The 24092-nt window shown below is 58.4% G+C and overlaps 1 protein-coding gene across 40 annotated transcripts in view; it reads left to right on the top strand.

Moving 5' to 3' along the window:
- Positions 1-20881, top strand: part of RAP1GAP (RAP1 GTPase activating protein) — a 70887-nt gene extending 50006 nt beyond the window's left edge. For 7 of the 40 annotated variants that reach the window (XR_002345431.2, XR_014807218.1, XR_014807216.1 and 4 more), the window contains 19 exons: positions 3248-3351; positions 3592-3670; positions 3982-4035; positions 5124-5207; positions 5411-5511; positions 5644-5773; positions 6825-6980; positions 7710-7781; positions 8359-8445; positions 8864-9001; positions 11543-11674; positions 13859-13936; positions 14879-14988; positions 15918-16031; positions 17779-17902; positions 18675-18777; positions 19061-19195; positions 19479-19520; positions 19896-20881. Coding sequence is in view for 19 of the 40 variants with exons in the window: in XM_021097692.2 (XP_020953351.1) it covers positions 3248-3351; positions 3592-3670; positions 3982-4035; positions 5124-5207; positions 5411-5511; positions 5644-5773; positions 6825-6980; positions 7710-7781; positions 8359-8445; positions 8864-9001; positions 11543-11674; positions 13859-13936; positions 14879-14988; positions 15918-16031; positions 17779-17902; positions 18675-18777; positions 19092-19195; positions 19479-19487 (1779 nt within the window). In the remaining 21 variants the exon portion in view is untranslated. The remainder of the gene's footprint in view (positions 1-3247; positions 3352-3591; positions 3671-3981; positions 4036-5123; positions 5208-5410; positions 5512-5643; positions 5774-6824; positions 6981-7709; positions 7782-8358; positions 8446-8863; positions 9002-11542; positions 11675-13858; positions 13937-14878; positions 14989-15917; positions 16032-17778; positions 17903-18674; positions 18778-19060; positions 19196-19478; positions 19521-19895) is intronic. The other 33 variants (XR_002345434.2, XR_014807224.1, XR_002345433.2 and 30 more) reach the window with 7 other exon arrangements.
- Positions 20882-24092: the final 3211 nt, after the last annotated feature.

Here is a 24092-nt window from a genome sequence, read left to right as displayed (position 1 = left end):
GCCCTGAGGGAGGCTGGGCCTGGGACAGAATTGTGGGCTGGGCTGGGTGACAGCCCCAGAGCCCCAAGTTTCAGGCAGCATATGCAGTGGACTCACTCATTCAGTCAACAAAAAGTTAAGGCAAAAGGCAGTAGTATGGGGAGTTCTCATCATGGCACAGTGGTTAACAAATCCGACTAGGAACCATGAGGTTGTAGGTTTGATCCCTGGCCTTGCTCAGTGGGTTAAGGATCTGGTGTTGCCGTGAGCTATGGTGTAGGTTGCAGATGCGGCTCGGATCCTGCATTGCTGTGGCTCTGTAGGCTGGCGGCTACAGCTCCGATTAGACCCCTAGCCTGGGCACCTCCATATGCCGCAGGAGGGGCTCTAGAAAAGGCAAAAAGACAAAAAAAAAAGAAAAAAAAGGCAGTAGTATGGCATAGTGGTTAACAGGGACTCTCCCAGGGTTTAAATCCTGGCTCTGCCACTTAACTGCATGCGACATCAGGCAAGTCTCTTACCCTCTCTGTGCCTCTCTTTCTTCATCTATAAAAATGGAGATGGCAGTGATACCCACCTTAGGACGTTGCTGCCAGCCTTTAACGTCACGATGCTTTTGAGGTGTTTAGAATGACATCTGGCATAAAGTAAGTGCTCAGTCAGGGTGAGCAAATAATGAGCACCAGCTGTGTGCCTGGCCCTGTTCTAGACACCAGGTGTACAGCAGCAAACACAACAGACCCAGGCCCTGCGCTCAGGCAGCTTGAGGTGGGGGCTGGGAAGGCACCGTAATGTCGTGGTGTGACCTGGATTGGGGCAGCACCCCCGCCCCCGCTCCACCCCCCCCCGCCCCCACCCCAGAGCAAGGACCCTGTCAGCGTGTCACCCCGTGGTGTTCCAGGCAGGAGTTGTTGGATGACGTCGTGGGAGCTGGAGGGGAGGTTGCATGCTGGCTGCTGTCTCTGTGTCAGTTTACAGATGAGGTGGAAGGTATCGAGGGCCCTGGAGTCTCGTGGCCCAAGGGCGCCTCTTGGCTCCGTATTGATGGTGTGACCTTGGGCAAGTTCAACCTTCCCGAGCCTGTTTCCTCCTCCGTCAGAACGGGCGTCATAAAGCACGTGAAAGGTGTCGAGAACCGCGCTTGGTGCCTGAGCAGTCCCTCCATAAACGTTAGCTGTTATTACTACGGCTTCATAATCACCCCGTGAGGTCAGAATTATCATCATTTTTATAGGAGAAACTGAGGCCAGAGAGGTCAAGTGACTTGGTCAAGGCCACACAATTACTGAGCTGGGAACTGGACCTAGGTCTGGCGGCCTTCCATTAAGTCACGCCATGGGAGTGGAGTTCCCTTTGTGGCACAGCAGAAACAAACCCAGCTAGTGTCTGTGAGGACTCCTGTTCGATCCCTGGCCTTGCTTAGTGGGCTGGGATCCTGCATGGCTGTGAGCTGTGGTGTAGGTCACATAGCAGATGTGGCTCTGATCTGGCATTGCTGTGGCTGTGGCCAGCAACTGCAGCTCTGATTCAACCCCTAGCCTGGGAACTTCCATATGCCTCAGGTGAGGCCCTAAAAAGACAAAAAAAAGGAGTCCCTGTTGTTATGCAGAGGAAATGAATCTGACTAGGAACCATGAGGTTGTGGGTTCTATCCCTGGCCTTGCTCAGTGGGTTAAAGATCCGGTGTTGCCGTGAGCTATGGTGTAGGTTGCAGACGTGGCTCGGATCTGGCGTTACTGTGGCTGTGGCTGTGGCTGGCCGCTGTAGCTCCGATTATACCCCTAGCCTGGGAACCTTCACATGCCATGGATGCAGCCAAAAAAAAAAAAAAAAAAAAAAGACATGCTATTGGAGGGGTCACGAGGTACAGGTTGGGGTTCCTGGAGGAGGCATGCTGATCAGAGTCCCGTTAACAGCACAGAGAGAAGGGGCCCCAGGGGCAGGCAGGGGCAGGGCCACCCCTGACTCCAGGTGAGGTGACTTGGGAAGCCATGAGCCCTGTTCTGGCAGAGGGAGGTCAGGGTGACTTGACTTTGACTCCTTGGGACCCTGAGCCCATCCTCCTGGGGCTCCTCTGGGCCCAGCCAGGGGGCTCAGGTAAGTCCACACCTGAGGACTTCAGAGCAGCCCTCCTTGCCGTGCACCTGCCACTCCTTCTCTGCAGGTGGTGCTAAGCATTAGGGATTTCTGTCACTCTGTGCTCAAGCAGGGCCGGCGGGAGAGTACTCTGTCCCAGGTCCCTGCAGACTGCCCCTGAGCTGTGAATTTGTCCCCTGGCCCTATCTCTTTTTCCTCCAGCCCTTTGAGCACAGCTTTTCATTTTGAAACAGAACTGCCTTCTAAGGAGTCCTGGGACAGGTGTGGCCAGGGAGCCAGCCCTAGTCCCAGGGCTGGGGCTGGCAGGGGAGCTTGGGGCCAGGTGGGGTGAAATCTCCCAGCGGCACTCCCAGCCTTGGCTTTGGGACTGCCCCACCTGGAGGTGCCAGCCCTGCGCTCCTCCCTGGGGTCCCGTGTCTGCTGTCGTTTCCCCTGTGTCCTCAGGAGTATTTTTTCCAACACAGTGGCTTCTGCAGGTGAGGCTGGAGGGTGGGAACCGGCCGGTCAACCACCCAGTGTGTTCATGAGGAGTTTTACTTCCTGATTCTCACGGGCTCTGGCTTCAGGGCCACAGAGCCACGGGTTGAGCAATTAGTTAGTCAACATATTCTTATTGAGCACCCACTGTGTGCCCGGCCCCGAGAAGAGCGGAGGCCAGGAGAGGACCAGGCGTATACAGATGTGGTCCTGACTTTGCTGAGGACCCAGAGAGCCAAGGTTATTACCAATGTTCATTGAACACCTATCCCTGCCACCCTCCCATAAGGTAGTTGGCCTCACTGCCATTTTATTATATTTCTGGCCACATCCGCGGCCTGTGGAAGTTTTCCAGGCCAGGGATCAAATCCATGCCAGAGCAGTGACCTGAGCTGCTGCACTGACAATATTAGATCCTTACCCCACTGGGCCACCAGGAAACTCCTCACTCCCATTTGATAGGCTGGGAAACTGAGGCACAGAAAAGCGAGGCAATCTTCTCAGGTTATGGAGCTGGCAAGCAGCAAGCTGAGACCTGAATGTAGGTTTGTCTAAGACAGGGTGTGCTGGTAGCCGCGCCACCTGCTGCTCGGTGAGGGGCCTCCATCCGGGGGTGAGTTGGCTGTCTGGTCTGGTTTCCAGAAGCCTCAAGCTCAGCCTCACCTGCTCCCTGGGCCCCCACCTCCCACCACAGGAGCATTTTAATTACTACTCACTGGACACCGCCCTGGGCCACCTTGTCTTCTCACTCAAGTATGATGTCATCGGGGACCAGGAGCACCTGCGGCTGCTGCTCAGGTGAGGGTGGGGCGAGGGGACCTGTGACAGCAGGGAGGGTTGACGTCTCATAATCTGAGAGCCCGTCTCCATCATCCACTCTTCTAATGGAGGCCCAGAGACTGCCTGGGATTTGCCTGAGGTTGCACAGCAAGTTAGTGCCCCAGCCAGGCCTGGCCGCCCCCATCACCTCTAGAGCCGGGGTCTGCCCCTCTGCCTGTCGCACTGCCTCACCCCTCAGCATGCGTTTTCTCCTCCCAGGACCAAATGCCGGACATACCATGACGTCATCCCCATCTCCTGCCTCACCGAGTTCCCCAACGTGGTCCAGATGGCAAAGGTGAGGCCTCTGGCCCTTTGTACTGAGCCCCCGGGGGTGCCCTCCTGGTGGGAACAGAGCTGGGCTTCAGCTTCACCTGGGCACCCCCTCATCTTAGCCCCAGATCCTAGCCTGTCCCGGGGTCCTGCCTCTCATGTGCTCCCATGAATGTCACATGGTGGCACCGTGCTCTTGACACTCTTCAGAGCACCTTTTGGAGACAGGGGCCCCCAGTGCTCCCCCATTCTGAGTGACAGTGAGCCCTCAGGCCTTGGCCGGGGAGGCCCAGAGGCCCCATCCTCAGGCGCTCCCTCTCTTATCTCCTCCTGCAGCTGGTATGTGAAGACGTGAATGTGGACCGATTCTATCCCGTGCTCTACCCCAAGGTATGGCTGGACCTGGGCCCTGCTCACTGAGGGTGGGCAGGTAACCAGGGGACCGAGCATTTATTGGGCACCTGCTGTGTGCAGGATATTTTTCCTAAGTTCTCCCATTTAATCCTCACGATAACCCTACCGAGTCCACGGGTTGTAGAAGAGAAAGCAGAGGCTCAGAGAGATTCCGGGCCTTACTCAGGGATGCACAGCTGATAAGGAAGCCGGTATATGAACCCAGTACTGTCCCCTTGGAGGCGAGCCTTGCTTACCTCTGGAAGCTCTCAGTGCCATCTGGGGACCCTCCTGAGGGTATTCTGTGCTCCAGAGCTGAGGCCTCCCCTCGCCTTGCCTTCTGTCCCCAGAGGGGGCCTGGGGAGAGAGAGTCACACAGGCACCTCCAAAGATGCTGCCCCACAGACAGCAGCTGCTCTTCTGGCCCCAGTGCTAGGTGCTGGGGGCACCATGACAGTGTGGGATAAAGGGGAGGGGCCTCTGTCTTTAATAAGCCGGGGCTTCTCGAAAGAGGTGGGCCTTGAAAGACAGGTACACGCTATGGCTTGGAGTGAATTCTGGACAAGGCGAGGTCCCTGAGGGGCAGGGCGGTTCAGGAAAGGGCCACGAAGGAAGAGGCCTCAGAAATCAGGTCCCACCTCCCAGTTACAGAAGAGGAAGCTGAGGCCCATGGTGGGGAGGGGACCTTGCTTGAGGCTCCACAGCACCTGGGTGGAACTCGGCCTGTTCTAGAACAACAGGGTGGGTTTACACAGGAGCCAAGGCAGAAGTGGGTGTTAGAGCAGAGGAGGGGTGGGAGCTTTGGGGCAGAACTTCAGAGGAATGAACTTAAGCTTTGGAATCCAGCAGGCCTGAGTTCAAGTCCCAGCTCTGCCATTTGTCAGCTGTTGACCTTAGGTGGTTCCGTGAGCTCTCAGAACCTCAGCGTCTCCATCTGTGAAATGGGGGCGGTGGGAGCACTCCCTTCACGGGCTTGTTCTGAGGCGGAAGGGAGATGATGCACATGGAGTGCCTGGCACAGTGCCTGGCACAAAGAACAGTGAACTGAAAAAGCAGTATTTTACCCATCAATCCTGTCCCCACAGGCATCCCGCCTCATCGTCACCTTCGATGAGCATGTCATCAGCAATAACTTCAAGTTCGGAGTCATTTATCAGAAGCTTGGGCAGGTGTGCTGACCTCCTCCTCCCTGCCCCGCCCACCCACCTGGTCTCATACCTGGGACCTCAGACCTGTGCCAGGGAGAGCACCCACCCGGGGACTCAGTTTCCCAGGAGCTCAGAGGCTGCCAAGAGGCCCCCTTGCAGCCTTCCCCAGTGTGAGTGGGGGTAGGGGTGCCAGCTCGGTGACCTCTGCCCTCTGTGTGCCCCAGACCTCCGAGGAGGAACTCTTCAGCACCAATGAGGAGAGCCCCGCCTTTGTGGAGTTCCTCGAATTTCTTGGCCAGAAGGTCAAACTGCAGGACTTTAAGGGGTGAGCACTGGGGTGGGCTAAGCAGAGGATCCTCAGATCTATGCCCTTGGGCAGGGAGGGAGCCCCGTCCTGGCCCCATGGAGGCCTGGCTGGGGCTGGAGACTGAGCCGTGGCCTGGGGGGCCTGGGGCAGGTTCCGAGGAGGCCTGGACGTGACCCACGGGCAGACGGGGACCGAGTCTGTGTACTGCAACTTCCGCAACAAGGAGATCATGTTTCACGTGTCCACCAAGCTGCCCTACACAGAAGGGGACGCCCAGCAGGTAGCCTGGGCACCCTCCCACCTGCCTCCCACCTGTCCTCCTGTCCCCCATTTACCTGCCCGTGCAGTGTCCACCCCACCAGGCTACGTGGGCCCTGGGAGAGAGAGATGAAACGATCCAGTCCCCCCGACTTGTGGGCTGTAGTTGGGGTGGGGTGACAAGCTGCTTTGATGTTGTGAAAGCCTCAGTTTCCACATCTGTGAAATGGGAATAATAATGGCACCTACTTCGTAGGTGAGCATAAGTCAGGGGATACACCTAGAGTGGCTAACACAGTATCAGTAAATGTGAGTATTTTTATAGGGAGTGGAGGGGATTGTAGGGTCACCTGGGGGCACTTAGGCTTGGCAGAGGTGGGAGTCAGGCAAAGCTTTCAGGATTAAGTGATTTTGGGGTTGAAAAGGAGCTGGGAGAAGGCAGCAGAGTGTTCCAGGGAAAGGATGGCTTCCTCTTGCAAAGGGCTGGTGATGAGGAAGTGTAGGCCACGTTCCCCGAGCTGATCTCAGAAATTTGTCACCCTGTCCTGAGCTTCCTGCAGGGGTGTCTTCCTTACCCTGAGCCCCGCCCCCCAGGTGCATAAGGGGGGAAAAATGTGAGAAAAATGTGAGAAAAATGGAAACGTTTCTTCCTTATTTTTAGTGTCTTCTAATTTTCTTTTCTAAGAGCCTCTGTTCATTTTAGCAACATAAATAGATGCCGAGTGGAACTTGTTTGTACCAGAGGGGCCACGTTTGGGGTATTTAGACAGGAGGAGGGCTCAGAGGTAGGGCCTGGGGACCAAGAGCCCTGGGTTCAAGTCCCCTAATTCACCGGAGGGCCTTGCAAGTCATTTGTCTCTTGGCCTCTGTTATCTCATCTGTCACAAGAGTCCAAGAAAAGGAAAATAATTTTAAGACAAATATCTCACTATATGTGGCTTTTTTGGGGGTAAGCAACTCCTTAGACACGCCTTCTGCCTAGCCCAAGCCCTCCCACACCCCTGTGGGCACCCTCCCCGCTCCCTCTGGGTCCCTCCCTGGCCAGGGGGTGAAGGCTGTGGCCCTGTGCTCAGTTGCAGCGGAAGCGGCACATCGGGAACGACATCGTGGCGGTGGTCTTCCAGGACGAGAACACGCCCTTTGTGCCCGACATGATCGCGTCCAACTTCCTGCACGCCTACGTGGTGGTGCAGGCTGAGGGGGGTGCCCCCGACGGCCCCCTCTATAAGGTGGGTGATCTCAGAGCCTCCCAAAGGCGTTGACCCCTGTTCCAGCCCCGCCCCGACTTGCCGCGAGGCCTCTCTGAGCCTCCATTTTTTGGCTGTCAAGACGGGGACTTTCCAGAGGGCTCTGACCCCCCCCCACTTCTTATTCTGATGATGGAGGGTTCCCATCCTGCCCTCTCTGCTCCCCCAAATTTCTCCCCTCAAAGACGCTGGTCATGGAGTTACATTTGTGGCTCAGAGGCTTATGAACCTGACTGGCATCCATGAGGATGCGGGCTCGATCCCTGGCCTCGTTCAGTGGGTTAAGGGTCCTGCATTGCTGTGGCTGTGGTGTAGGTCACAGATGAGGCTTGGATCTGGTGTGGCTGTGGCTGTGGCTGTGGTGTAGGCTGGCAGCTGCAGCTTCAATTCAAGCCCTAGCTTGGAAGCTTCCATATGCTGCACGTACAACCCTAAGAAGCAAAAAAAACAGAGGCTGGTTACCCTTTTCCACCCTTGAGCCTCCTCCTTCTTCATTCTCTTGATTGCTGAGGCCCTCCGCCCCTTCCCACCACTCAAATTCAGACCCAAGGATGGAGGAGCTGGAATCCTGGGGTTTGGCCTCCTAATCAGCAGTCCCCGAACCCCTGCCCCCCACCCACAGGTAGCCCTGTGCCCAGCAGGAAAGGGAGGCCACTTAGGGGTTTCTGGCTGGTGTGGGGACTCCGCAGGGACAGCTGCCCTCCCTTCCAGGTCTCCGTCACGGCGAGAGATGACGTGCCCTTCTTTGGGCCACCCCTCCCGGACCCCGCTGTGTTCAGAAAGGTGAGGGGCAGCCCCCCGGGGCTGTCAAAGGCTGAGCCGGACTAAATGGGTGGGGGCCAAGGGGGTGCACATTCTGCCATATGAGGTCCCGCAGCCCCGAACTGAGCAGCTGGGGCCTAGCTTTTCTGTTCATCCTGATAAAAATGGTGACCTTTATTTTTCAGAGTCACAGAACAGACCATATCACCGTTTCCATTTTGCGTAGCAGACTCTGTGGCCTTTCCTCATTTCTGTTATCTTGTTGACAGTTTCAATCTGCTTCTAAAACATTTGGGGAGGGGGGCACATGTTTCTCTCACCTCTCAGAAGCTCACACTTCAAGCCTTGGTCTCAGCTCCCCCATGCCCCAGATGTGGGCAGTGAGAGACCCCAACTCAGCTCTCCCAAGGGGTGGGCAGCCATGAAGGGTATAGGGAGCTTTCACAGGTCCCCAGGCTGGGGGGCTGAGCCCAAGGAGATGCCCCCAGACCGCAGCAGAGCATGGCTCAGGAGCCCCAGCCCCTGACTCACTGGGGCTCAGCCCCTTGTCTCTGTGTTTGCCTGACCTGTTTTTCTTCTCCACACTGGGGGCTTCCAGGGGCCTGAGTTCCAGGAATTTTTGCTGACAAAACTGATCAATGCTGAATATGCTTGCTACAAGGCAGAGAAGTTTGCGAAACTGGAGGTAAGGATGGGCTCTTGGGGCTGAGCCCTACTCCCCTTCCCAGAATTTCAGCCCTACCCCCTGGGAGGGAAAATCCGTGTTCAGACTCTGGCAGTAGGGAGGGCTGCCTGAGGGAGGACTGATTTCTGGGTGAGCAGGATGAGGTCAAGGGTTGGGGGGGGAGTAAGGATTCGCAAGGAATGCCCAGGAGGGGCTTCGAGGTGGGCAGGCTGGCACAGAGGACGCTGAGGGGGAGGAGGGTGGGGACACTGGGGGTGGGGACATGAAGCCCTGTGGAGCCCTGGGAGCTGCTGAGGGGCCGGAGGGAAGCCAGTTGAGGCTTCCGGGCCCAGGCCTACTCCCCACTCCCTCAGAGATGGTGGCAGGGATGCCAGATGTGGGAAAAGGATCTCTCCTGACGGCCTGGCCTGGCCCGCAGGAGCGGACGCGGGCCGCCCTCCTGGAGACGCTCTATGAGGAACTACACATCCACAGCCAGTCCATGATGGGCCTGGGTGGCGACGAGGACAAGATGGAGAACGGTGGCGGGGGCGGTGGCTTCTTCGAGTCTTTCAAGGTGAAGGGGAGACGTCTACATGGGCGCTGTGGCTGGGGTGGAGTCTGGGGTTGGGGTTAAGGACAAGGTTTGGGGTGTGGCCAGAGGTGCGCTCCCATTGGAGATGGAGTCGGGCGGGGGCGTGGCTAAGGGTGGAGTCAGGGGCGGGGTTAACAGGCGGTGAGCTTGGGCGGGGTGGGCTCGCTGCTAGGGTAGAATCTGGGCGTTGGTGAGCCTCAGGGTGGGCCTAGGCTTTAGGGTGGGCTTAGACTTGGGGCGGGGTGTGGGCTATGCCTGGGGAAGAGCTGCGGCTGGGAGTCACAAGGTGGGCTGTGGTTTGAGGAGGAGTTGATGGTTGGAGGCAGGGCCTAAACTTGGGGGTGGAGGCTGCCTGGGAATTCGGCAGAAGGTTAGAGCCTTCAGGAGCCGGTGGCGGTTCTGCCAGGCGAGCCGGCAGAGAAGAGGGGAAGAGGCCTCTGTCCCTCTGAACTGAGGGACCTGGCCTGTCTGACCTTAGTCCCCGTGCAAAGTACCCTGGCTGTCTTTGGTTTAGCTTAGTGGGTTTTTGGTTTTATTTTTTTGTTTTGTTTTGTTTTTTTGACTGCACCCACAGCATGCAGAAGTTCCCAGGCCAGGGATTCAACCTGCACCACAGCAGTGACCCAAAACACAGCAGTGACAGCACCGGATCCTTAACCATTAGGTCACCAGGGAATTCCTTAGCTTATTATTAGGAGCGTAGAAACCCCGGGTTCAAATCCCAATTTTGCCACTTACCAGCTTGAGCATTCTCTGAGCCTCAGTTTCTTTCTTTCTTTCATTTTTTTTTTTTCTTTTTACAGCTGCACCTGTGGCAAATGGAAGTTCTCAGGCTAGGGATCAAATCAGAGCTGTAGCTGCCTGCCTATACCATAGCCACAGCCACCCCAGATGCCAGGCGCATCTGCAGCCTACACTGCAGCTCACAGCAATGTCGGATCCTTAACCCACTGAGCGAGGCCAGGGATTGAACCCGCATCCTCACGGACACTATGTTGGGTTCTTAACTCACTGAGCCACAATGGGAACTCCTGAGCCTCAGTTTTTCTTTTTTTTTTTTTTTTAATTAAAAAAAATGGGAGTTCCCATCGTGGCGCAGTGGTTAACAAATCCGACTAGGAACCATGAGGTTGCGGGTTTGATCCCTGCCCTTGCTCAGTGGGTTAACCATCTGGCGTTGCCGTGAGCTGTGGTGTAGGTTGCAGATGTGGCTCGGATCCCGAGTTGCTGTGGCTCTGGTGTAGGCCGGCGGCTACAGCTCCGATTAGACCCCTAGCCTGGGAACCTCCATATGCCGTGGGAGTGGCCCAAGAGATAGCTAAGAAGACAAAAAAAAAAAAAAAAAAAAAAAAAAAAAAAGATATACTTGATTTACATTGTCCTGTCAATTTCAGCTAAGCCTTAGTTTCTTTATCTGTTGTCTAGGGTAATCGCAACTTACCTCTCACAATTATTGAGAATTAGGTGTAAAGCAGTTAGATTGGTGTAATGTAAGAAGAAGCAAAATGCAAAGCCTTGCCCATCTCTCTCAGCAGTTACCGTCCCAAGTGAGGGGCAGAGGAGGAAAGAGTTCCTCTTCCCCCTGCAGGGCGCCCCCCCCAGGCTGCAGGTCCCCAAGCAGTGGCCTATTTGCCACCTTGTCCTTCACCCACAGGAGGAGGACTCTCCACCCTCCAGGTGCCCATCGAGGCTGGTGGGGCCTCCTCTTTACCCCAGGGCAGGCCACAAAGCTGGAGATGGGGGTTTGCATAAGAGATTAGCCCAGCTGCCCAGGCTTGCCCTGGGGCTGAGGTGAACAGACCGTCTTTGAGAAAGAGGCCTGAGGAGAGCCCTGCCGCTGCCCACAGGAGTCGGAGAGTGGGTGGGGCGAACATGGGCCCTGGGCCGACGTCCTCGAGGGTGGCTCCAGTGGCCCCACATCAGGTGGGAGCTGGACGGTGGACCTGGACTAAGTCACAGGCTTTCTCAGAGGCAGCAGAGTGCATAGTTGAGGGTCTGGGCTTGGCGTCTGCTTCCCAAACTTGCCTCTGCTGCAGTTTCACCCTAAGTGGAATGGGCACGGTAACAATGCCTGCCTCCCAGGGCAGACCGGGTGAGGGCACACGCAGGGACCGGCCCCGGTGAGCATTCAGCACAGCTCAGCAGAAACAAGCAAGGGAAGGAGGGAGGGAGGGAGGACAAAAGCAAGAAGGAAAGCAAGCTCCGAGAGAGCCTGCAAGCAGCAAACTCAGGTGTCTGCAGGGCTCTCTGGGCATGCTTTTGGTCATGACCCAGCGTCTCCTGCAGTCCTTACAACAGCCTCACGACAGGACATGAGGCTCAGAAGCTCAGAGGTGGCTTGCCCAAAGTCACCCAAAAGGTTGGTAGCAGGGCCAAGGCCCAAACTACCCTCGGCACCATGTGGACCTGACACTTGTATGGTCTCATGGGATGGAGTTCCTGGGGTCACCAAGAGTGGCATCGGTGGCTCCTGGGGTTCCCCAAGGGGACAGGGCTTTATGAACCCCCAAACCCCCTTCACAGCGAGTTATCCGGAGCCGCAGCCAGTCCATGGATGCCATGGGGCTGAGCAACAAGAAGCCCAATACTGTGTCTACCAGCCACAGCGGGAGCTTCGCGCCCAACAACCCCGACCTGGCCAAGGCAGCTGGAATAGTGAGTGCCCTCCCCCGGGGGCCCCAGCTCGTCCCTGCCTCCCAGGCCTGGCCCCACCTCCGCCCACTGCCCTGCTGTCCCAGGGCCCATCCTGGGCTCTTTAGGCTAGGTCTAGCCACTGCTGTCCATGGGGTCAGGTGGCCAGGCAGTGAAACTGGGGTGCTGCCCTTTCTCCCCAGCTCCTCAGTCCTCCCCTCCTCCTGGCTCCTTATTCAGCCATAACTTTCAGCTCTGGGACAGCTCCTGTATCACATTCCTACGGGGCACCTACTGTCTGTTGTATGCTGGGAATTGGGCTGCTGTATGGGCACCTTCTGTCAACCCTTGAGTTTCTGGAGGCACCTACTATGTGTGAGGCTATGAGCACGCACCGTTTCTGTGTGAGCATCTGCTGTGTGCCTGGCTCTGAGATGCTGGTGGGTACTACTGTGTGTCCAGACTTAGGCTGCTGTGTGAGCACCCACTGTGTATTAAGACCAGACTGCTGTGTGGACATGTATTTTGTGAGCATCTACTGTGGGCCCAGCCCCTAGTTTCTGTGAGTGCCTCTTGTGTATCAGGTCCTGGGCTACTGTGTGGATCTAACTCTATGTCTGCTGTGTGCCCAGCCCTGAGCAGCTGTGTGAGAACCTACTATGTGTCGGGAAATGGACTGCTGTGATAAGTCGTGAATATCAGTGAATACTCACTATGTGTCAGGAAATAAGTTGTCTGAGCACCTACTGTGTGCCAGGGCCTCTGTGGTTGTGGCTACCTATTGTGTGTCAGGAACTGGGCTTCTGTGTGAGCCTCTCCTGAGTGAGCGCCTACTGTGTGATTACTTACCGTTTGCCAGGCTCTGTGGGATTCTGCTAATACATGGGCACGCAGGATGAATAAGGCCGCCAATCGTGGGCCTAGCTGCTTTCTGCCGCCCAGTGGCCACCCGCAGCACTGCATCTGCTGCTCTACTGTCTCTTTCCCATCCATCTTTCCTTCCTTCCTTCTCTCCAGCCGTCCATCCCTCCTTACTTCCATCCATCCATCCACCCACCCATCCACTCATCCATCCACCCACCCATCCATCCTTCTATCCATCCATCCACTCTTCTATCCTTCTCTCTGTCCATCCACCCACCTGCCCATCCATCCTTCTATCCATCTCTCTGTCCATCCATCCACCCACCCACCCATCCATCCTTCCATCCACCCACCCATCCATCCTTCCATCCTGCCATCCATCCACTCGCCCACCCATCCATCCTTTCATCCAACCATCCATCTATATACTTCCATCCATCTACAGATCCAATCCATTTTTTCTTTCTCTCAGGCTTCCAACCATCTACTCATCCATCCATCCTTTATTAACTGTCTGCTGCATGCCAAGTAAGCCCTGTGCTCAGTGCTCTGAGGCCGTGTCATGTGGCAGGAGGGACCCCCTCCACCCCAACCCTGCCCCATGGTCTGGCCTTGCCAGGGGGGCACGGTGAGTCCTCTGCTTCCCAGCAGTCACCAAGCTCACTGTCACTGAAGAAACAGGCCCATTCTCCCCCAAGCCCGATACATCAGCCACTCCCTTCCTTCCCTACCAGAGTGGCCCAGCCTCCTGTGGGTGGCTGTAGAGGGACCCTGGGGACAGGGCCAGACCTGCAGCACCCACCATGGCAGTAACCAGACCCATTTCTGTTTTTGTTTTTGCACAAATCTCCCCTCTCTTCGTGTTGCTCTCTTTTCCTTCCACTCTCTCCTTTCTCCTTGTTTCCCTTCCCTTCCTCTCTCCCTCCCTCCCCCCGTGGCCTTGCCCCACCGTCCTGCACACGCGTATTCTCTCCTCTTCCACCTGTCCTTTTCCTCTGTTTCCTCCTCTTTCACGCTGTTTTCTCCTTTGATTTTTCCTTCACGCCTCCCCCTTTCTCTCCGTCTCTGTCTGTCTCACCCCCTGGGCCCAATGTGTCTGTCCATCCGTGGTTCCCTCTGCACCCCTTCTCATGTGACTGTCGATTGCCCTTCTGTTCTGTCTTCTCTGATTCCCTTCCCCGCCTTGTCTCTCTCACCCCCGCCCCGCCCTACTCTCTGTCTGTCTGTCTTTCCCTCCTTTCCCTGTCTCTCCTCTGTGTCGCTCCCTCCCACCACCTCTGTCCCTCTCTGACTCTCTCTCTGTCTGTCTCTCTCTCTCTGCCCCCGCCCTCTGCTGCTTGCCAGTCATTGCTTATTCCTGGGAAAAGTGCGAGTAGATTCGGACGCCGGGGCAGTGCCATAGGCATAGGAACCGTGGAAGAGGTTGTCGTCCGCGGGGCCGCCGGCTCTGGAGGCTGCCTGCACGCGCTGTTCTCTGCTCGCTCTCAGGACGAAGGCCATATTGGGGACGTTGCCCCCCTGTCCCCGGGACCGGCCCGAGGGCAGGCAGGACGGAGTGCCAGCAGCTCTGATGGCACTCAGCACCTGCACTGGGGCCTGGTACCTGTGCCAGAGCCAGTGCCCCCCCCCCACCAGGGGCTTCTGGCCCTGCCCTGGCCCAGTCCCTGCCAGGATCTGGTCCCGAACAACCCTATGCCCACTGCACGTCCCCCAATATCGCTGGTTCTGCCTGGAGTGCCATAGCTCTCCTGTGCCCCAGCTCCCTGCCCTGACCATGAACTGGCCCGGGGGTTCCTGCCCCTCCATGCCTCCCTGGGGCCCACCTCCCTGCCTCCCCAGAGATGCTGGGGGCATGCCTCTGGCACCTGGGTGTCCCATGCTAGTGTGTGTGGAAACTGGGGGGCATCTTTCTGCTGCTGGGCCAGAACCTCCCTCAGCTGGTTTGGAGATTCCGAGGTGGGGCAGGGCTGGCATGGGAGGGGCTTGGGTTGCTGCGCCACTCCCCCACCCCCTGCCCTTAGGCCGTGGGTTCCATGAAGCCCTGGGAGCAATGACAGGGCAGCCATTTTGAGGGCTTGGCCTCCTCCTGTCCCAGCCCAGAGTGGCTGTCCAGTCCCCTCGGGCCTCTGCCTTTCTCCTGGATGACGATCCCAGGTCCAGACCTGCTGTGTAACCTCAGGGGAGCCTTAGCCCTCTCTGGGCCTGTTGCCTTATCTTTGACTGTCTCTGGGGGTGGACAGTTGTCTCATTTTTTTTGCTCATTGTCTCTGCTTCAGGGCCTGGGGGAAGGGCCCCAGGGTGGCATGTGGGCAGCACCGGGGCTCCTGGGGCAGGTGGGCACTGAGTTGGGGCCTCTCCCCACAGTCACTGATTGTCCCTGGGAAGAGTCCCACAAGGAAGAAGTCGGGCCCGTTCGGTTCACGCCGCAGCAGCGCCATCGGCATCGAGAACATACAGGAGGTGCAGGAGAAAAGGTGGGTGGGGCAGAGCGGGCGGGATGGCACCCTGCCTCTCCTCTGTCTCCCTCTCTGATCCCCCTTCAGTGGCAAAGCAAAGCAGGCAAGAGGGAGCACCCACCCTTCCACCCCTCTGTCCCCACCGGTGACAGCGAGGCCAGCCTGTCACCGAACGTGAAATGCTCTCATCCAGTCTCAGTTCTGCCAGCTCCCTGAGGGTGGCACCTTGCACATCAAGGAGCTGGAGGTCAGAGGGGTGGGGGCCAGCTCAGGTCACACAGCAGTGAGGGGCAGCGCTGGGACCTAGGCTGCAGAGGCCGAAAGTGCATTTGTGGGCCCGGTGTGGACAGCAGGGAGCCCCCAGGAAGCAGAGGATAGTTCTTGTGTCTCCACCACACAGGGGCTGTGTGACCTTGGGCGAGTCACGGACCTCTCTGAGTCTCGCTGTCCCAAATGAAAAACAGATATAAGACCACAACCAACAGCATGGGGTGCTGTGGGGGGGGGGGGGCATGCGGTGCATGTGAAGCAGGGTGGCGGGCGCACTGAGGCCTCAGGAGTGGAGCCGGCACTGTGTCCTCGCAGGCCCAGAATCCCATAAATCCTGGGTTCTAGTCCTGGCTTTGCCATGTCCCTGCTGTGCATCCCTGGGCAGGTTCCTTCCCATCTCTGGACTCCAGCTTCCTTCTGCATGCCAGGGGACAATTTTAGCCCCATCTTGGGGAGGTGGACATGTCTTAAGTAGATATTCCAGCAGTGCCTGCCCCTCTCCTTGGCCAGGCCAGCCAGGGGGCTGCAGGGCCCGCTCTGGGGCTGGCCCCTGAGGATGTCGGCCGTGGGTCTGAGGCAGAAGGTGCCCGTGACCTCCTCTCGCCAGCCGGGCCTCCTTCTACCCTCGACGCCAGGCCTGGTGCTGAATCCCCCCGCTGCCCCCATGTGCCCCGCAGGGAGAGCCCCCCGGCCGGCCAGAAGACCCCAGACAGCGGGCACGTCTCACAAGAGCCCAAGTCGGAGAACTCATCCACTCGGAGCTCCCCAGAGATGCCCACGACCAAAAACAGGTTGGGGCCCGGGGCGTGCTGAGCCGGGGGCCTGCGTGTGAAGGGCCCATTCTTCCTACCCCTTGTCTGGGCCCAGGGCTGCCCGGGAGTGTTGACACACTATACCAGGGCACCAGGGGGGCCGGGGCACTCTCTCAGGTCCTCCTTTGACCCCACCCCCACCCTGCTGAGTGCTTTGGGCATGGCATGCTTTGCCATACAGCACTGGGCTGGATGTTCCTACCCCTGCCTCACGGAGCTGATGGTCCAGTGTAACAACCTCCTAAGCTGTTTTCAGACAGTGATGACAGGAGGAGCAAAGCAGAAGATGGGATGGCAAGTGACTGGGTGGGGACAGGGCATTAGGTGGGTGCTCAGGGCAGACGTCTCCCAAGGGCTGAGGTTTGACTGAGGGCTAGTCCGCCCTGTCGGGACTAACAGTGATATGGCAGAGGGAAGAGCGTTCCAGGTAAGAAGCGCAGCAAGTGCAAAGGCCCTGGGGCGTGCAAAGGGTGATGTTGTTGGAACTGAGTGAATGAGGCTGGCCCAGGTGGACGTTGTGCTGGTGGCGGTGGGGATGAGGTCGCTGAGGCAGGAGGGAGCTAGATCACGGCTTTGGAGGCCATGTGAGAACTTTGAATTTTATCCTGAGTGTGGCAAGGAGCCTTTGAAAGGTTTTTGCTAAGAGGAGTGATGCTTTAAAAAGCTGACTGTGAGGGCGTTCCCACCATGGCACAGTGGGTTAAGAATCCTACTGCAGTGGCTTGGGTTGGTGTGGAGGTGCAGGTTTGATCCCTGGCCCGGCACAGTGGGTTAAAGGATCCGGCAATGCCGCAGGTGTGGCGTAGGTGACAGCTGCGGCTTGGATTCAGTCCCTGGCCTGGGAGCTTCCATATGCTATAGGTACAATCATAGGGAAAAAAAAAAAAAAAAGCTGATTGTGTCTGAGAGTGGGAACAGGAGCAGAAGCAGGGAGGCTGGCCAGGAGGCTGCCCCTCTATTCAGTGCTATTTTGGCTGAGCCCCTTGGTTGGCTTCTGGGGGTGAGAGGGCTGTTGAGAGGACCCAGCTTGGGCTGAAGAGTCAGGCACATCAACAGAGAAGCAGGAAAGGGTGACAAGGGGCCAGAAGAGACAAAGCCGAGCAGAGAGGGTCATTCCTCCACAGCGAGGAGCAATCAGAGCGGGCCTCCTTGAGTAGGCGGCCCCTGGCTGGTCTTTGAAAGCTGAATTGGCTTTTGGGGCTTTGAAGGAAGGAACCAGACACCAAGGCCCTGAGCATGGAACAAAACTGTGAGAGAATTAGGAGCAGACAGTGGAGTTGGAAGGTCTGGGTCCTACCTCGTCTCCTTCCTGTGGCTGGGTGCTCACCTCTCTGAGCCCTGGTGTCTGCTCATCTGTAAAATGGGTCTAAGAATGACAACAATGCAATAACTCAGGTAAAAGCACTTAAAACAGTGCCTGGCACAGAGCAAACCTGTGTTAGATGACTGTGTTCTTTTTAATTGTTTTGATTGAGCATTCAGCCATTCAGCCATCCAGCCAAGGAGTTTGGATTTTATCTGAGGCCGGGGGGAGCCAGGACAGGGTCCTGAGCAGGGGAAGGGCGCGCTAGGCTCCATGTGTTAGGAAGGACAGTGGCCTTGGGGAGGCTCAGGGGCCACAAAGGCGCTTGGCTGGCTGCAGGCTGGGCCTCCCTGGCCCGGGAGGGCAGGGGCGAGGGGTCTTGGCCCAGGAGGTGCCCAGCTGACAGGACATTGTCTGTGGCAGAGCCGAGACGGCAGCGCAGAGAGCTGAAGTGCTGAAGGACTTCTCCCGCTCTTCGTCCAGTGCCAGCAGCTTCGCCAGCGTCGTGGAGGAAGCAGAGGGTGTGGACGGGGATGATACAGGCCTGGTGAGAGGCCCAGGGAGTGGAGATGCCCCGTGGCGGCCTGAAGGGGGAGCTCTTTGGTCCCTGGAGATGCCCCAGGCTGAAGCAGGAGCCTGGGTGTGGCTGACTTGTGATCAGGGCCCGCAGCCCAAAGGAGTAGTGCAGACTGACCTTTCCTCACTCTGAAGCCTTCCATGGCTCCCCAGTGCCGCCCCCTGACAGCCTGATCTCTGAGGCCATTGAAGATGGAGTCCCTCCCTCCCCAGCCTCATCTCTTCCCACTTCAGCTAGTCTGCCCTCCTTTGCGGTCCTGCATAGACTCCGGGCTCTGTCCTTCACGCCCTCTGTCATGCTTAATCCTTCCGGGGATGCTGTTCCTTGCCAGGCACTGTGCCAGTTGCTGCACACGCAGAGGGGCCTTTGCAGACCAAGCCCTGCCCTGAGGGCCTTGGAGGCTAGAATTGTCCTAGTCTCTTTACAGCCTGTCTCTCCTCTCGACTTTGAGCTCTCAAAGGGCCAGGACTCTGCCTGATTCTCCTGGTGGTTTGGCCCACGGGAACGTCAGTGACTGTTGACTGAATGAATGGGAGTGTGTGTGGGCCTGGGTTTGTGTCTGTTCCCACTCTGTCCCCTGTGGTCTCCCTGGGACAGGCATTGCTGGGCCCTCATCCTCTTTGCAGGGGGCCAAGGGTGGGGGGAAGTGGACTGTGGTGGGGGGGGGAAGGAGGGAAGGGGGAGCCAAGCCAGCGCCACGGACGAAGGCTTAGCCTCCCTGTTTCTCCTTCTCCATGCCCAGGAGAGTGTCTCGTCCTCGGGGACGCCCCACAAGCGGGACTCTTTCATCTATAGCACGTGGCTGGAGGACAGCATCAGCACCACCAGCGGGGGCAGCTCCCCAGGTACTGGGCCCGGGTTGGCTCCCCCCACAGGCAGGGCCACCTTTTTGGGACCACGGCAGGGGATAGGGCTGGGCACAGAGGGTGTTGGGCCCTCAGTGCTGGGACTGCCCCTGGCATGCGACCATGGGCTGGTCATTGGAAGGGTCCTGGGGGGGATGGGGGAGGGGTAAAGAAGGGAGTTAAGGGTGGGATTCCCTGAGCGAGGGGCTTGGTGGCATTTGGGGAGCACTGGTGCCGACCGTCCATCCATGCCCCCATCTCCCTGGTGCCTCCCCGCGGCCAGTGAGGTGGCTCCCTCCTGCCTCCCTCCCCAGGCCCCTCTCGGTCACCCCACCCAGACGCCGGCAAGTCGGGGGACCCTGCATGTCCAGAGATCAAGATCCAGCTGGAAGCGTCTGAACAGCACACGCCCCAGCTGGTACGCGCCGCTGACGGGGGAAGGGGGACCGGGCCAGGGCTGGACGGACAGACAGACGGCGTGGAGGCTGGCCCTGCGGGGAGCCCCACCTGGGAGGGGGATTGACTATTGGGGAGAGGCATCAAGGGGACCGGGGGTCTCCAGGGGTGGGGCCAGACTAAGAGGTGCCCTAAGCCCGGAGGGGTGGGGCTCACCCAGCCTGGGCACAGCCAGTGACTTCTGCCTGCCTGTGTCTCCCACATCATCTGTCCTGTCACCTGCTTTGCCACCGTTGTCCCTGCAGGGCTGTTAGCCAGGCTGCCCCTCTGAAGGTGACACTGAGCAGGTCAGTCCCAGCCCTCAGCTCCTTTTTGGTGGCGGGGAGAGGGCGGGGGTGGACAGGGGGTTGGCCAGCTTCTCTCTCTTCCTCTATCACCTCTCTCGGGTGAGAGTTATGCTTCTAGGTTTGAATCCTTTGTCACACAGTTACTAGGTGACCCTGGGCCTCAGTTTCCTTATCTGCACAATGGGACTAATCAGTGCTGCTTCACTCTGCCCATGAGTTGCTGGGAAGATTTAATGGGAGCCTGAAAGGGACTTGGGAATTGTTGGGAGGGAGGAGTCCAGGGGGTTTCCAGTGGGATGGAAAGATCCAGAGCCTGGAACTCCAGGGGCAGAGTCCTCCCTGTCTCATGGTGTCTCCGGCTCCCTTTACTCACAGATGAGGCCGCAGAAGCACAAGGTGAAGATGCTGTGTCAAGTCCAGACAGACGGGACCTCTGCCCCGGAGGCCAGCACCAGTCTGGGGACTGCCCCCTGCCTCCCCAGCCCTCCTCTTGGCCCACTGTCTGGGCTGTCTCTGCAGGGCGGAGCCATCCAGACCTGGGAGCGGGGAAGCTGCTGGCACCATCCCCACCCCCTGGGCTGGGGGCCTGGCTGGGGCGGGGGGTGGTCAGTTGAAACAGGACTCCAGGCCTGGCCCTCCCATCACCCCAGGTGTCCTTCTGGACCCATGGGGAGTGAACTGGAGGAGGGGGATTGAGCCGTCTCGGTGGGTACAGAGCTGACCACGGAGGCAGTGGGGTGTGGCAGAGTGGGCACTGGGCTGGAAGTCCTAGCTTCGGATTTGAGTTGTGCTCTGTGATTCTGGGCAAATCACGCTCCCTCTCTGGACACGTGTGCTACGATGGACGAGATCCTTTCTGAGGTCACTGAAGACTCTGATTCCGCTCACCTGCCCCAGAATGGAGGCTTGTCCTCCGGGGCCTCCCTTCACCCCACCTGCTTCTTGGGGCCCCAGGCGGGCTGAGGGGCTCGACCACAGATCTGCCGACGCCCTGTCCACTGCCTCCACCTGACACACAAGGGACCCCCTTCTGGGGAATGGGGGGCCTACCTGGCTTCTCAGCCAGCACCCAGCTTAACCCCTGCCATTCCATGCTCCTGGGCACTCCAGGCCGAGGGGGTCTCAGCTGGCCTAGAGTGACGGGCCTCACCTTTGCGCCACCCCCACCCCCATGGAGGGGACAGCCAGGCACAGCTGCTGTGTGTCCACATCCTTGTGTGTGTCTGTCCACACTTTTTAGGCACCACGCCAAAGGCCAGCCTTCTGGCCCCAAGACCCATTTTGGAAGCCCTCCCCTCCACCGTGGCCGTGTGTATGTCGGTAACAATTGTACAAAATAAATTCTATTTATCGCTATTGTACCCCGAGTTGGACCTGGCTTTGTGTGACACCTCCCCCAGCCCCCCGCCCTGCCTGGATCAGCCCTGGAGAGAGCTCAGTGGCACCTAGTGAAGGGGGAGAGCCCATCCCCCCAATCAGAGCTGCTGGGTCTGGGGCCATCTCCAAGGCCAAACCACAGGCTCCGTGACCCCCAGCTGTGGCTTCTGCCCCAAGGTGCTGCCCTTTGCTCCACCTCATTCACCTCTTCCCATGAGAGAGAATGTGGCTTTGAAGTCAGGCAGACGTGGACTGGAGTCCTGCCACCAGTTCTTATCCACATGGCATTGACAAACATACAAGCTTCTCTGAGCCTCAGTTTCCACTTGTGTGAAACGGGGAAAATACTTCTCCAAGGGTTTGTCATGAGGATTCATTGAGCAGGTGCACATCAAGCCCTAGCACAGCGTCTGGCACCCATTGGGTGCTCAGGGATCATCAGCTTTCCTCTCGTTTCTCCTGCTCAGTGAAACACGAGGGTTTCCCCTGTGTGGCCACTGGGGGGCGCCAAGGGATTGCTCACCCAGACTGACGGCAGGGGGAGGCGAGCCCGGGATATCTGTCCAGCTGCCTGAAGGAGCGCACAGGACAGGGCATTTACTACAAAGGGTGACGAGTGCCTGGGGTGGAGGGCACGGGCATGGGGCCCAGCCTGGCTGAGGGAGTAATGGGGAAGACACCTGAGCAGTGGTGTCTGAGCATCCTGGAAAAGCTTAGGAGTGTTCCTAGGGAGGGAGCTGCAGGTGCAAAGGCAGGAGGCAAGAGAGCGCCATGTGCAGTTGGGAAGGGAGCAAGCAGTTGTGAATGATGGGAAGGTGATGAGGGAGGGAGTGGGGAGATGGGCAGAGAGGAGACCAGAGGCCCCGTGACCTTGAGTGCCGGACCAAGAGGCTAACGTCTCTGCTGAGGGCTGTGGGGAGCCACAGAGGATGCAAAACAGGGCGTGCCATAGAAAGAGAAGTGGGGGCTGCTGGTGGGGACTGGCGGTGTCCCCAGGGAGGGGAGGACCATGGAGGCTGTTGCTGGGGACAGGGTAGCCAGGAGAGCAGTGGGGAAGTCTGGAAGTTGTTGAGAGGCCTGGTGAGATATGGGGCCGAGGGAGGAGCAGAGGAGGCTCTGGGTGGTGGTGGTGGGGTGTCTGGCCTGAGTCTTGGGTGAATGCGGGCATCTCCTCTGAGGCAGGAGCACAGGAGGAAGAGCAGGTCGGGGCTTGGGAGCAGGCACAGAGTTGGGTTCCAGTGGGACTCACCGTGTCTCGGCCTCCCCTCCCCACCACCAGCTGCCACGCCCTCCGCAGAAGGATGCTGAGTGCCCTCCCTGCACTTCCCTGACAGGGCTCTGCTGTGACCCTCAGACATCTGGAGCCACCCAGGGGTGGGGGACAGTGACTCACATCCAATCCCCAACCCCACCCACCTGGGTTTGGCCCTAGACTGCCCTGGGCTTGGTGGGTCCCCTGCTAACCAACCCCCTACCCCCACCTCTGCCTCATCTCTGTTCTCTAACCTTCTCGTCCCCTCCCAGGTCCTGGCTCTTCAGTGCTGCTCTCTGCCTCAGTCTCTCGCCCTGTCCCCTCCCTTCCCACCACCCAAGTGCCAGCTGCCACATCTCAGCACCAAAAGCAAGAGCTTAGCTCTGAGGTGGTTCCCCTCCTAGCTCGGTGACCTTGGGCACATGATTTTGGCTACGTGGGTCTCAGTGTCTTCATCTGTCCAGTGGGAATGCTAGGAGTCCTGTCCTTGCAGGAGTTCCCGACGTAGCTCAGCGGTTTATGAACCTGACTAGTATCCATGAGGATGCAGGGTCGATCCCTGGCCTCACTCAGTGGGTTAAGGATCTGGCATGGCTGTGGCATAGGCCCCGCAGCTGCTGCTCTGATTCAACCTCTAGCCTGGGAACTTCCGTAGGCCGAAGGTGCAGCCCTAAAAAGCAAATATATATAGTCATGTGCTTTGTGTGTGGAGGGTGCAGCTAGCCGCTAACAAGACCATCGCCATAACCCACATCAGAGGATGTGGCGTTGACTCTCTGCTTGGAAGACGGAGTGGCTGGGACAGGACCCGGCACAGGTGTCTGGACATGAGGCTTTGGGAACGGACGATCATCGGTTACTTCCCTGAGCCCCAGCTTCTTGGGCTTTACTGGGGTTGCTGATACTTTCATGTAAGCCCTGGGGCACCCCCTCTTGCATCCCTTTAAGACGGGTCCCACCCGGCTGCTCTGGCCCGCAGCTGCACGAGAGCAGAAACACGGGGCCAGCTTGGCCAGCAGAACCTGCCTGTGCCCATCGGCCTGCCCAGGCTGTGCCAGTCCCCATCAGCAGGAAGGGCCTGCCCCCAGGCTGGGTTTCTGCTTGGGCCCCCACCCCACCCACCCCTCCATGCTCCAAGGTGAGGCCGGGGGAGGCTGAGGACGAATCTGGCCTCCGGGATCAAAGCGTCCAGTTCTGTTTCTCTTGGGCCCTCGCCAGCTCCGTGCTCATCCTGGGTCCTGAGGTGGGGAGGACGAGCCAGGACACCGACTCGAGGCTGGAATTAAGGCTTGGGCGGGGGGCACTGGGCTCCGGGAATCGCTGGACTCTGCTTAGAAATAACTCTGGTGGTAGGAACGGCAGCCAGAGGTTTCTCCAGACACAGGAGGCAAGAGGCCTCCGTGGAGGGGCTCAGGCGCCTGGCTGACCTGATATGCCCATTTCTTCTGCCTCAGAGCTGGGACCCATCTCTCCAGGTCTGTTTCCTCACCTGCAGCATGGGGGCAAAGCCCTATCTGTTGCTGTGAAGAGGCTCTCGTGGCCTCTAAGGGAATCTGGCATAGACCCCACGCCCAATAGGAGGCGTCCCTGGACATCCATGGCTAACCCTGGGGTGACTTTGCCAAAGAGCCGGCCGCAGGCTCAGGCCCGCCCAGTGCCAGGGGACTGGGACCTGGACGTTCTCTGCTGCACAGGCCACAGGGGGTACTTAAGCAGGGACCCTGGAATGTGGAGGTCCCTCCCTCCTTCCTGCACCCGCCCTGCCAAGGGGACAGCCGGGGACGGAGCCTCCTGAAATAACCAGATCTGGTTAGCAAGGCTAATTTTAAAAGCCACTCTGGCTGCCCCATAGGCCCTTCTGGGAAGCCATGAATGTCCCTGTGTTTGCCCCTGGGAGGCAGGGCGAGGGGAGAGCAGCGGGGGGCCGGGAGGACTCCCACCCT

This window comes from Sus scrofa, chromosome 6 (genome assembly GCF_054392235.1).
Source record: "Sus scrofa isolate SSC_HxYL_T2T_F1_AM1 chromosome 6, Sscrofa_HxYL_maternal_Yorkshire_Landrace_v2.0, whole genome shotgun sequence".
Classification (NCBI taxonomy): domain Eukaryota; kingdom Metazoa; phylum Chordata; class Mammalia; order Artiodactyla; family Suidae; genus Sus; species Sus scrofa.
The sequence above is the reverse complement of the archived record's forward strand: the minus strand, read 5'-3'. Positions and strand labels throughout refer to the sequence as shown.